This window comes from Thunnus maccoyii, chromosome 9, assembly GCF_910596095.1.
Source record: "Thunnus maccoyii chromosome 9, fThuMac1.1, whole genome shotgun sequence".
Taxonomy (NCBI): domain Eukaryota; kingdom Metazoa; phylum Chordata; class Actinopteri; order Scombriformes; family Scombridae; genus Thunnus; species Thunnus maccoyii.
In genome coordinates, this window is record NC_056541.1 from 32,197,024 (window position 1) to 32,211,164 (window position 14,141).

General features: G+C 39.0%; 1 protein-coding gene across 1 annotated transcript in view; it reads right to left on the bottom strand.

Annotated features, from left to right (window-relative positions):
• The window catches only part of si:dkey-61l1.4 (collagen alpha-1(I) chain), an 88,282-nt gene extending 74,775 nt beyond the window's left edge, over window positions 1–13,507 (bottom strand). Inside the window, exon 1 of the mRNA XM_042421492.1 lies at window positions 13,250–13,507. Within this exon, the coding sequence (XP_042277426.1) occupies window positions 13,250–13,355 (106 nt within the window). The 5' untranslated portion in view covers window positions 13,356–13,507. The remainder of the gene's footprint in view (window positions 1–13,249) is intronic.
• Window positions 13,508–14,141: the final 634 nt, after the last annotated feature.

The following is a 14,141-nucleotide window of genomic DNA, read 5'->3' on the forward strand; positions in this document are numbered from 1 at the left end:
CATTACATAGCCTACATTATAATAGTTGAAGTAAAAAGCTTCTAGGTATGAATATAACATAGTTCAATTTTATTATTGAAGAGCTCAGTCAACTTTTGATTTAAAACTACGGCAAAGTCCCATCATTAGATATCATTGACACATAAATCTACTAGGACAAGTTCAGTTTTTCAAGTCTGTCTTAAAACAACAGTCAGGAGCCCGAGTGAACAGTGAAACATGTTTCTCTTGCTGTAATCATTCCTCCTGTTTAGACTGACCATTAGAAGATCCCTTCGTAATGCACTTACAGTGTAAGTGACAAGGGACAAAATCCACAGTCCTCCTTCTGTGCAAAAATGTATTTAAAAGCTTATCTGAAACTAACATGAAGTTGCGTCCAAATGAGTCAAATCAAGTAGATATCTTTAAGTATTAGTCTTTAGTGCCAAACTCCCTTTTTTTTCTACATATTACACACTTTTACCAGCTTCAGTTCTCTAAATAAACCTGTTTGATTTTGACCATTACATGAATTTAAAATCCATTAAAGCACTTGTGCAAATTCAAAGTTACAAGTGCTTTAAATAACATTGCAAATATCAACATTAGCTGTAGCAAGCGGAATATTTCCACTTGTTCAGCTTATTTCACCAGTTACCCCTTCACCAGTGTTGTTTTGGCATTTTCCCCAAAATTAAGTTTTCAGTCAACATTTGAAGAGAGGAAGGTGAGCCAACCTTTTGATCATTTTGTCTTAATTGGAACTTGAAAAAGTACCTTCATCAGCACCAGCAAGTATTATATTGTTATGGTTTCCTAACTGAAGTTTGCTCTATGAGGAGAGATTATATAGACCTAGGAAATAAAGAGGGTATACACAACTTATGCTGCTTTTTGCTACTTCTAATTGTGGCTTCCAGGTAATCAAAACCATTTAAGGACACAGGCATTCTGGGATAAAGCACCCATGTGTTAAAGTATGTTTTGGATTTATGGATCTTATGTGTTTATCACATAATTGTGACTCAGCAGTGTTGAGGGAAAACATCTTGTACACATGAATCTCTTGATCTCTGAAGGGGGACAGTAATGTGATAGTGATGATGTGAGTCATAGTTAGACATTTTATGCATCATCTGTAGGTTTCAGCAATAGTCTTACAGCTAGCAAACACCTCTTAATTCACTCAGATGCATGACCTTTAACCTACTGGCCTAGATACGGGTACAACAGCATTTGCTTTCAAATTCTCCACATTCTCTGCCTTCAGCAAGATTGACCCTAAAATATTTCCTCATTTCCCCTACCAGAAGAATAATATTTAGACTTGAAGGGGTGACCCAATGTTGTAGAAACCCAACACTTCTACGCTATTAGCCTAAAACTTCAGATATGACCATACGTGACTTTGCAGTTACAATCTGTATTACATAGTAACACAAGAATACCTTTAAATACATTTTGAGATTGTAAATTACTTCCACATTTCAAAAATAGATGTGATACAATGTGTATCGTGTTCTTATTCAGGTTAGTAAGCAAGTACTTATTATGAAATTAGATGAAACAGTGATACCTGCAGAGACATGCAGTTATTGTGACAGCAAAACGTGACATTCAGTGAGATCAAATAGTTAAAAGTGAAGATGCATGCTTCCAAAGCAGAGAGAAGAGGACAGGAGAGAAAAATAGTAAATGTCTGATAAAGTCTAGCAGACGAAGATGTGGCATTTATAGTTTACAGGGAGCTAATTAACAGTGTGTGGATTTTTTCCTACTGAAAGGACAAGTACACTTTCTATTTCAAATCATCATCACAAAATCGCCTGCAAATTCTGAGCTGCAGTAATGGAACAAGAGTGTAAAAGCTACTGTATTTACACTGTCAGGAATCCTAGAAACCTTCAAATCCAGATGTAAACATTGATATACAGTGTTACTGTGGTAAACTGTCCCTTCATTTGTTCAAAGTTCTGTTTTAAACCCAGGGTAGACAAATGGAAAGCCTGATAAAATAAAGATAAAGATATCTATTACTCTTCATTACTTGTGACTTTATTGTAAAGTCAGAATGTCCCTGCGAGGGTCCTGTAGAAATGATGACTGTGTTTTCCCAGTGATGTGAGTGTCAGTAGTTGGGCTTCTTGTTACAGGTCAATCACTTGTCCATATTGCATTACATTTCAAATGCATATGGTTTATATTTATTGCAGCCAGGTTAATGACACTCATCAGAAATTCAATGCAAAACTAAAACGTATTCAGATAGTTCCTCTGACATCAAACTAATATTGGTGGGATTATGGTACAGTATGTCTGTGACAATCACATGTGAAAAATAGTCTAAGCCCAGAAACAGGGCTTTATCAAAAGGTTTCAGGTTATGACTCAGCGAAAGTGCTAAAATTGAGCCTACTGAGAGACAGGAGGAGCTGATGTCTATGTCAAAGTTAGCAACTGATTTAGTCACTAATTAGACAGCGGTGGTGAATGAGAGACTGGCAGGACTTCCTATTTCTTCTTCCTCCTCTTTCTTTCCTATGCTAGTGATTAGCTTTCCTATTTTAGTCACTAAAGCCTACATTTTAATTAACATCCCCATTAATATACAGACAATAGCAGGGATGTATTTTTATTTGCTGAATTTATAATTTAGTTTATAAAACAGTGATATTCTTGTCTGTGTGTAATGATCGGCCTATCTGTGCCGTGAGACAACATAAAGTAATTTATGGACAGTAAAATGTGTTTGCAACATGGATTTGCTTTAATGCTCATATTAAGGCCACTAATGTCACTGCAAATATTATGAGAAAAAGCATTTAAGCAGCAAAATTGTAAACTATCTGTAATAATAAACTTGGCAAGAAAGAAAAAACTATTTAATTCACCATTGGAAACTGAAAAAGTAATTATCCTCGCCGTTGTCATGCAGCTCAGGACTCATATGCCGGTTATGAGTCTAGTCAGTTACCAATCCAATGAGTTGCCAAGGTAGGCAGGTAGACTACTAGCCTGAGCAGCAAATTAATAGCCCAGTTTGGACAATGGATAGCTCGCCTCAGAGAGTGACAAGGAGGAAATCCTGCTGGTCTCTCATTTACCACCGCCATCTTCTGAGTGACTTAATCAGTTACCAACTTACAGCTCCTCTGGTCTCTCAGTAGTCTTAATTTTGGAACCTTTCCTGCGCTTTGTTTAATACTGTATGCAGCACTGCGGTACACTACAACTGAAGTGTTAGCTTTTCTTGAGGCCACATCTTGTAGTGGGGCCCTGAGTTTAAAATTTTAAAATCAGATTTTTAGGCCTTTATTATTTTAGTTTAGTTTATTTATTAGCACGAAGGAAGTGATAAAAAACAAAAGTATATAAAAAACAAGCATAGCAGGGATTATGTGGGAGAGGTAAGAAAACCAACCCAGAGGTAAGAACCCCAAAGGGTTTATTTTAGAATGGTGCTTTTACTAAATAATGTAGTCGCTATAAACTAATTACTAACTCATACATGTGCAATGCACAGACAATGTATGAACTTGGGGGGTGAGATGATGAGGGTCCACAGCTAATTTTTTGCCTCAGGGCCCCCAAATGGTTTAACCAGGCCCTGATTACAGAGCACACAGTGCACTGTACTGAAATGGCAGCTTGTTTATATGTTGTTCAGAAACGCAGAAACCAACTAGTACTCCTATACTGGATTACTCCCTGGTTGTTTATGATAATTTGATTGAACATGCTTTTATTTTGGAATATGCACTATGTGAACCCAATATGAACTTAAATTGTTCACTGTACTAGATTTTGACAGATGGCTTTTTTACAAGACAGGGCCACAAGATTACATAACAATGCAATACCCAATTGATCTTTTACTAGAAATCCCAGAACAAATTTGCATGTAATTGAATTACCATCAGCTGGTACACTCAGGGCTTTTGGGGCCCCTGGTGGTATGGGACCCAGATGATTTGCCAGGTTGGTGGTGCACTTTAAAGTAAAGTGTCTTAAAAGTAAAGTGTCTTTATTGTAGGTTTTAGAGACTGCCTAGCCTGAGATCCTATTTTCCTGAAAAACGACAGTAATGTTAATTTTATGATTATGATGAATCTTTAAATTACCAGCACTAAACACATGCATCACACTGAAAGAAATGATCTGTAGCCTTGCTAAAGTCCTCCTTGACTTTTACAGCAGTCTACTTGTACAGCAGTCAACTCGTGATACTGTCTCATTACCAAAGAGCTGACCCTTGTACATCAGATGTGCTTTCCAGGCTGCGGCTGCTTTATGTTGCCAACAGGTCAGCTGAGTTGCCAGGACCCCATGCTGGCTACTAGCTGCTCAGAGCCAAACATCCACAGCAGCTGACACTACCAAGCATCAGGAGTCACAAAGTCACAAAGATCAAGGCCATGGCGACATGAGAGCAAGCCAGGCTGCATAAAGCTCCCCTGCTGCTATCAGCTCAGGTTTCAAAGACTGTAACCAAGCACATCACTAAATACAGATCAGTCACGTTAATGTATACAAGGTGTCTCCGCAGCAAAGAGAGGATATCCTCTTATTTTGAGAGCTGGTGAACTTGATTAGAGACTTTTTGCATACTGCCTGAAATGTTGCTTTTCTGTTGAGATCAGAGTAAAAGTGTAGATAAAGTAAATCTTTTGGTGATTAAAGGACTCTGGGAAGCTCAGATCTCTCAGATATTCCACACTCATAATTGTTGAGTTTAGTTGAGAGATGAATGACAAATCAAAGCTAGAGTAAGACTTCAGCTTCAGAAAATATCATTTTTAGCCCGACTACCAGTGTGGCTCTAGGGATGGAAATGTTGGTCAGTCAGTTCATCACTTTGGTCCAGACTGAACCATTTCAACAACTATTAGATGGTGTAGAGCCACCACCCCATATAAAGGGCAGATGATGTTAAAGAAGCAGCTCAGCAGTGAAACAGAGGCAAAAATGAGCCCCGGCAAATTCAAAAATAACTTAAGCCAAAGCAAGCAAACAAACAAACAAATAAGATCTGTAACCTCACAGCAAGCTGCCACCTACTGTCTTCCCTATTCCATCTTATTGAACAGTGACTGGCCTTTTACCTTCTCAGCCGCACATAACTGGAACATACCATCTACTCAGGTTACCACAGGGTGAGCTACACTGATACCATGCTTTCAAAATATATAGAACATGGATGTAGAATTCCTATGGACACACACGCACAGCCATGAGTACACCAAATTATACAGAATGTCATTTACTACAGAACAGTTTTATCTTTCTTATCTCAACTTGACAGAGCCTAGTGACTCACTACTTAGTGTTGCTAATGATGCACACCTGTTAACACTATCACTAAGCAGACGATCTGTCCAACCATCACAAAACTCTCAAAAAATAAACATCACAGCAGGACTGGAGCCCTTCAATAAAATATAACATTATGAAACACAAACCACCCAAATGAAACCCTTATTCCATCATTTGTGTAATATCACTGATAAATTAACAGACACATTGGACTGAAATTAGTGATTTAACACAAAAACACTAGTAATGCTGGGGACCAGGGCCTAGTGAAAAGGGAGAGGAGCAACCTTTTCACAGATGGAGGATGCGTCCTCATGTGGACATGACTGTGATGATTCGCTGACTTTTCTCTAGTGCCACCATGACGTCGACCTTTTTGGTTCAGAGTGAAATGTCTGAACAATTATTGGTTGTATTCCCACGACACTTGGTAGAGGCATTCTTCCCCCTCAGGAAGAACTGTAACAACCATGGAGATCTGTAGTGAAGTCAAACAACTGACCATCATCAGGTCAAATGTTTGACTTCACTACTCAGTACTTTGGTTTATTACCTGCTAAACTAAAGACATTCCCATCAGTTGTACTTTGTGTTAATTGGTAAACACAAATGTTAAACATCTGCTACATTTTCATTGAGGGCAAGTTAGCATCCTGATGTTCGCATTTAGCTGAAAACACACTGTGCCTACGTACAGCTTCACAAAGCCGGTAGTGTGAATGTAACTCTCAGTCTTGTTCTCAACATAAGGACACAGAAGAAGGCTTTTTTTTTCTCCCAGTGCCAAAACTGTCACAGTCTAATCAACCCACTGTTTGTAAAGTAAAGTGATATACCTTTTACCCCAGCAAAGTGATTACTCAAGGGGAATCTAAATCTATGTGCGCTAACCTCCTAGAGATGGTGATATATTCTTTTTCACATGGCAGTGTGGAGTTATGATATCAGAGGTGGTCAGGTGGTCTTTTGTCCACATTAAGTGAGCTACATTATTGCTCCATTTGACTTTGAGGTGGCCTGATTAGGCAGTTGATGTTTCCAGAAGAGCAGTTGCCAAGGTCCAGTCATCAGTTATTATTAAGCACAAGAGATCTTAAACAACTTAAAGCTCCATTCAGCACCTCAGCTCTGCATGCTGTTGTTCTTGGATGTTGCCAAACCTCTGCCTTTGAGCCGTAACTGAAAAGATACAACAGCTTTTAGTGAAGCGTTTCCCGCCTTGTGCTTGGAAAGCCAATCCACTGACGTCAGGATGGAGACCAAAAAACAAAGTGACAGTGATAGAATTCACTTTTCACATAGAGCAGGTCTAAACTGTACTCTTTAATTTACAGAGACCCAACATTCCCCCATGAGCTAGAACTTGGCAACAGTAGCAAGGAAAGCTCCCCTTTAATGGGAAAAAACCTCAAGCAGAACTGGGCTCTATGTGAGTGGCCATCAGTATTGACCGGTTGGGTTGAGAGAGAAAGAAGGGGGGAGAGGGACACAGAGGAACACAGCAACAACAATAATAGCAATAACAACAATAATAATAATAGAAATATGACTAATAATAATAATAGCAGGCGTGGGCATCAAGCAGGACCACAGCAGCACAGTGTCTGCAGCTACGGTCCATGGAAGCCTGCGATCCATAACCAGGCAGTCAGAGACCACGATCCATAGAAACCTGTGAGATGAGAAAGCACAAAAACTACGGTGAAGAAGCCAAGTTAGTAACATGTATTAATGGTACATGAATGCATACAGATGGAGATGGAGAGGAGGAGAGAGGAGCTCAGTGTATCATGGGAAGTCCCCCCACAGTCTAGGCCTATAGCAGCATAACTAAGGGCTGGTTCAAGGAGAGCCTGGGTTGGTCCTAACTATAAGCTTTATAAAAAAGGAAAGTTTTAAGCCTACTCTTAAACGTAGAGAGGGTGTCTGCCTCCCAGACTGAAACTGGAAGATGGTTCCACAGGACAGGAGTCTGGTAGCCTCCCCCTCCCTCTCCCCCCCTCTTTCTTTCTCTCTCAACCCAACCAGTCAAAGCAGATGGCCGCCCACCAAGAGCCAGGTTCTGCTTTAGGTTTCTACCCATTAAAGGGGAGTTTTTCCGTACCACTGTCGCCAAGTGCTTGCTCATGGGGGAATTGTTGGGTCTCACTAAATTAAAGAGTACGGTCTTGACCTGCTCTATGTGAAAAGTGCCCTAAGATGACTTTTGTTGTGATTTGGCGCTATATAAATAAAAATTGATTGATTGATTGATTGATTGATTGATTGATAGCTGAAGGCTCTGTCTCCCATTCTACTACATTCTAGACCCCACGAACCACAGTTAAGCCTGCATTTTGGGAGCGCAGTGGTCTAGTGGGGTAATATGGTACTATGAGCTCTTTAAGATATGATGGTGCCTGACCATTAAGAGCTTTGTAGGTGAGGAGAAGGATTTTAAATTCTATTCCGGATTTTACAGGAAGCCAATGCAGTGAAGCTAAAATGGGAGAAATAGGGCAACGTGATAATAAGGAATTGCAATTATCCAGTCTAGAAGTAACACATGCGTGGACTAGTTTTTCTGCATCTTTTTGAGACGGAATGTGCCTGATTTTTACAATGTTACATAGATGAAAAAAGGCCACCCTTGAACTTTGTTTTATGTGAGAGTTAAAGGACATATCCTGATCAAAGATGACTCCCAGATTCCTTACAGTGGTGCTGGAGGTCAGTGTAATGCCATCTAAAGTAGCTATGTCGGGTGTTTAGGGCCAACCATGACAATTTCAGAATCATCTGTATAACAATGAAAATTTATGGAGTGTTTTCTAATAATATTAACTTAAGGAAGCATATATGAGGTGAATAGTATTGGTCCAAGGACAGAAGCTTGTGGAGCTCTGTGTCTTACTTTTGCATGCATGGAGGACTCATCATTAACATGTACAAACTGAAATCTATCTGATAAATAGTAGGGGTGCGCAAAAAAATCGATTCACATAAGAATCGCGATTCTATCTCTGCCGATTCAGAATTGATTCAGAATCGATTCAGAAATTCCAAGAATCGATCCACATTTTTCAGTCTTGCCACAATGCTGTTTTCCATTTTTTCCTGACATGAGTTAGCTCGCTAAATCACTTAGATGGCGCAATGACGCCACACTGGTTTCCGCCCAGAACCAACTCCGGGGGCAAGAAGGAAGTGAAGTGCTTGTCATGGAGAGACCGCGAGCAATGAAGTAACGTTACTTGACAGAAAAACAAATACAACCTGCCCCTTCGGCAATGAAGGCAATCATTTGGACATATTTTGGATAGGAGTAGCTTGACGAGACTAATGCCATCATCAGGCGTTGCAGCACACCTCCGCAGGTTTGTGTGGTTGTGGGCATATTTATTGTGACTGCCGTGAAACAATCAGAAAATAACGTTTTATTCCTATGCTACAAACGCTACGGTTTGTGGCGTTACAGGTTACGTTTCTCCAAAAGTTGGTTCTGGTTCAACTTTCTCGCTGCGGCCCTCACCCCAGCAGTTTAACGCACAACTCACAACTCGTCAGCCTGCCAGCTGTTTACCTGAGAACGGGAATGAGAAAGTCTTTTTATCTCAATGAAAAACGTAGTCTCCTTGAAGCTTACGAAAAACTGCCAAAAACGAGCCAACAAGATGCAGCAGCGAAACAAGCGTTTGAAACAGCTGTTCTGTATTTTGAAACAGACAATAAAATTTCCTAAATAGTGAAACTGCCCATTTTATATTCATGTAATAAATATACAAATGTCAATTAGATGGTAATATGCATGAGAAATTAAGAAAAAGAAACAAAATTGGTTATAATAATCATTCACTTATAGTGATCAATTTGACCAATTTGATAAATTTTTCTGGTTTGCACCTTGCAGCTAAATGTAGCAGGCAACTATTGTTTATTTGATTTTGTTATTTGAAGTATGAATTTAACTTATTATTTGAATTTTTGCTCTTAGCACTTTATCTTTGCAATCACTTTTATTTTTGTATTAAGTGTTCATTTTACTCTTTGTCTCAGGGCTGCTTTGGTTTCCTATTGACTGAGTGGACTAAAAGAAAATAAATCTTACTCAGGTTGACATTGAGTAGCAAATTTTTACATTTGATTCATTGTGATATTTTTCATTGAGACCTATAAATGTGTCTACCACAGTCAATTGGAAAGCGTTACTCAAAACATCAATCTAGAATCAAATCTATGAATGTATTGAATTGAGAATTGATTTTGAATCGCGAATCGTTTTGAATCGCAAATGCGTTGTGAATCGAATCGTGACCCCAAGAATCGGCATCGAATCTAATCATGAGATTTCCTGAATCGTGCACCCCTAATAAACAGGACTTCAACCAGCTTAACAAGACAAGTATAGAGAAAAGTTCTTTGTCCGATGCGATTAGGAGGTCATTTGTAACTTTCACCAGTGCTGTCCCTGTGCTATGACACAATCTAAATCCTGACTGAAATTCCTCAAATTGATCATATCTAGTTAAGAAGTGCTAACTAAGGGTAAGACTTCCTTCAGCAGCCTAGTTGGGATAGAGTCTAAGAGACATGTTGATGGTTTAGATGAAGAAATTGTTGAAGTTGGTTCAGGAAGGTCGATTAGAGAAAAACAGTCCATGTAACACTTATCAGTTCAATTTTCCATATAAAAGATGAAAAATAGAAAATTGTAAAATTGAATTCAATTTTCTAAATTTGTATTTCTCGTTTGTCAGATCAATGTATAATTAAGATTTTGGAATCGTTTGTTTAAGTTTCTATTTGTGGAACTATCACTGTAAAGTTGATTAGCTGAGAAGTCCTATCCCTGTGAGTCAGGAGGAATTGATGCTGTACATGTCTAAATAATTCTGTGTAGATGCTCCAGCAGCCTGGTAATGAATGATCTGAGCTGTTGAATTAAAATCCCTCTTTTCCCTCACATGTCCTGTATTGATGCTGTGGTCATCCTGCTCTCTGGCTGTGCAGCTGCTCCATGCAGATCCTCTCATCTCAGCAAAGGCAAAACTTACAATAAAACTATACAACACTAGACCACAGAAGTCCCTGATCATAATTGATCTTTTGCTTCTACAATCTGACTTTGTTTTTTAATTTCAATCTGTGCAGCAGCTGCATCTACAAGCGTTTATGAAGTATGGACACACTGCATAACAAGGCTAACGTTAGCTACATGGGAAAGTGGCCAATATTCAGCCAATTCACCTGGTTTGTCATTGTGCATGCACTAGAAGTAGAATTTGTGGCTAAATATTGTGTAAACTGTGTAGTCACACGGCCAGTATTCACCAGGTTTGATCAGCCTGCCATCTGTTTAACTTGTGACCATCAGTGTGGATACTACAACAAGATTCAGCATTTCATCTCAAGCAAGCCATTTAAAATTTAGTGGCATCTAGCGGTGACGTTGCAGATTGCAATCAACTGGAAATCCCTCCCTGTCCCTTTCAAAGTGTGTAGGAGAACCTACGCCCTCTCTAGAGCCAGTGTTTGGTTTGTCTGTTCTGGGCTACTGTAGAAACATGGCGGTGCAACATGGTGGGCCCTATGTAGATATAAAGGGCTCATTATAAAGTAACAAAAACACATCAATTCTTATTTTCATGGGGTTATATACTAGTTAAAACATACTTATGAATGTTATATTCCCTTTCTGCCAAGTCCATTCCACTAGATGCCACTAAATTCTACACACTGGTCCTTAAAGGCATTACATTCAGCACTTTGGACTTCATGGAATGAAAACATACACTTTGTTTGTAGTAGTTCAATAATTAAATTCTGTCCAATACAGGATAAATACAGTTCAATTTTCCCTTCAGTCCGTCTTGTCTTGGCTTCATTACAAGCTTTTTATTTGTTACACTGATTTGTCCAAACACACAACCAGCTGGCAGACATAGACAGAGTTGCTCCCTGCCTTCAAGGCTCAGCTATGAAGGCTGAGTGACATTAATTACTGGCTGTCTGGTCGTCAGCACTCAGTGTGGACTTGGATGGATCCCCTGACCCACCCTCAGTGAGCTGGACGGCACTTTGATGTGACATGAGAGGAGAACACAGAGCCCACAGATCAGCTTTCTGCCCAGTGTACTGTTCAAACATTACATAAGATACAACAGCGCTGATAATAACACACTGTCTGCATGTCACACATCAAAAGAAGGAATTCCCTCAGGAGAGATACCTCAACTCATTCTTTAATAGGCTTCAGAAGGATACTGCACTCATATCCACCTGTATACAGCAGGGCCTTGGTGCCAAGTACACCAGGATCAGACCAGTTAGCACCAAAAAAGTTCCTACAGGAGTACAATACACAGAGGAGCGCCTCCCTTTCCTTACACTACATTTATCTTTACAATATTTCCTATGTTTGACTTGTAGTTTAGGACAAAGGGCTGCTGAATATGGGCCTTTTATCATAGAACATGTTACAAATCAAAGAAACAAGGCAGAAAAAAAAGATCAGTCCCACCAACACGACTCAGACAGGTCATGTGATGTTTAAGTTGCTGGAATTTTTCAACAACTCTATGTATCATTTTCTAGAATACACAAGCAATAGAAAGTGAGCATCCATTATCATGCAATTTGTTAAACATGACGGAGGAGGTTTTTTTTTCCTGAAAGGAGAGACCTCCTACCTCTCAGGAGAAAGAGACATACAAAGCTGTTTCAGAGGAGTTTCCACCATGACACTGTTAATACAATTCTGGGAGAAAACCTTAATATTTGTCTTTTGGGGACATGCCAATAGTCTAGATACTAGTTATCACAATCACCACAACTGCCTGCGTATAGCATCTTCAATTAAAAGACATCAGAGGCCCATTCACATTGAAGAATAATACATCAGTGTTGTGGTTGTCCGCTAGAAACTCTCATAAATTGACTTTTATTCAGTTTTAAGCCACATTTTTACAATAAACTTTTTAGATCTTGGTCATTTTTAGCAGCAGCTTGGCTCAGACAGAGCCCCTCCCAGACATCCTCCCAGACAGCGTCAGAGATTTTTTTATGTGAAACTGCTTTATTCAGTGATTTTACCAGTTTTAATCCCCATGTATGTTTGTTTTGGAGAGGAGGAGACCTCTGAATGATGAAAACTGATGAAGACAACAACTCCCATGATCCCACGCTACTTCACAACATCATCAGACTCTCTTTTGTTATTGTTTTGAGAGACCACTAGCGGCAGAAATAACATATTGTGTGTTTAAAAGCCCAAGAGAGCTACAAAATAGTGTAGTTCAGCATTAAGGGAATACTTTCCCCAGTATATGGAGGTGCATTTTAGGACCAGGGTGGTGACAGGGGGGCATGGAAAACTCCTTCAGCCCAAAGTGAGAGTCACAGTGTGCAGTATATGCAGGCAGTCAACTGAATGAGCACAAATAAAAAGTTTACAGAGTGATGATTGTGCATCAGGTGGGTGGTCTACCTGTAAGTTTTGTTTCCAGGACAGGAAGTACACACTAACTGCAGGCAGAGCATATAAACAGCAGAACAGATGATGTTTTAGTGCTGCAACAGCGGCTCTCAGTGGAAGTCTCTGGTACTACAACTCATTATCATAATTCAGGGACCCATCTGCAAATGTAGCTTCATGATAAAAGATTTCAGGGGATTTGTGAGGAACAATCAATTAAACTAAGAGCTCAGGCACACAATGAAAATTATTTAGTTGAGATCATACATTCATTTATGAAACACCTGTAGGATAATCTTGGCCAACTTGGCATCTCATTTACACACGTAATATTCATGTCATAAACCTTAAAGGAGTGAAGTAGAAATATTACAGAGTGGTACTTTGTACTGAGACCTTCACAAGTTTTATGGCGCAATTCTCGGTTGTCCACTTGCATCATTTCTCTCATATTTGAATGGTTATGTGAAAGTATTATAGGTAGAATATATTTAATCTTACCTGTCTGCTGAAAACTCCATGTGTTTCCATGCAAAGACATTACGTCCACAGCATCAAGTGCCACAAAATAAACCAACAGTAGCTGAACTTTCCGCACTGAAAACATCGTTTTTGTTCTGTCACGTTATTATTTTAATAAATAAAAAAAGTCTGGACGAACATTAAAACACCCTCATGTTAAAACGTGTATGTATATTTCATCGTTAGTTATCAGTAACTCCGCTGTTACATTTCCATCAGTTTTATTCAGCAGCGTCAAGCTAGCAGGACTTAACAGTTGTACTTCCGGTCTAGACTGTCAAATCATTCACGTACTGTGAAACTAATATTGAATGTAATGCTTTTATCAACAGTAAAAAAAAAAAAACAACAACAATAAGCTAGACAGCAATGATATTATATACACACATTAATATTTGTACATGTTAATATGAGTCAGTGCTTTACAAGCATGCTGTGAATACTTTTATTTTGTTTGACCTCTTTTCTGTTCTTCCTCTCACTTGACGTTTGACCCTTTTAAAAAACAATCATATTCACCTGACGCGCTCTTGCCCCGCCCACTGGAAGACTAGATGCTAATTAGCTTTTAGCAAATTCACTATCAGAAAATAATGGAAACTGTTCATTTTGTTCATTTGACTGAATGCAGTATTGTATAAAACTAGAGAGCTTTATCCATTTATGTCTAGCCATCCTTATTAACAACACTATAGATAACTAATAGTCTCTCAGTTCCTTACTTCAATTATTTCTGACACTGACTCGCCATAGCACGTTATAACAGTTTATGGCTCCACTAAACAGGATACTAAAAGAAGAATCAATAATCATAAATATTTTTGATGTATTGATGTTTGTTTGCTATCAGGAGAACGTGATCAGCTCTTAA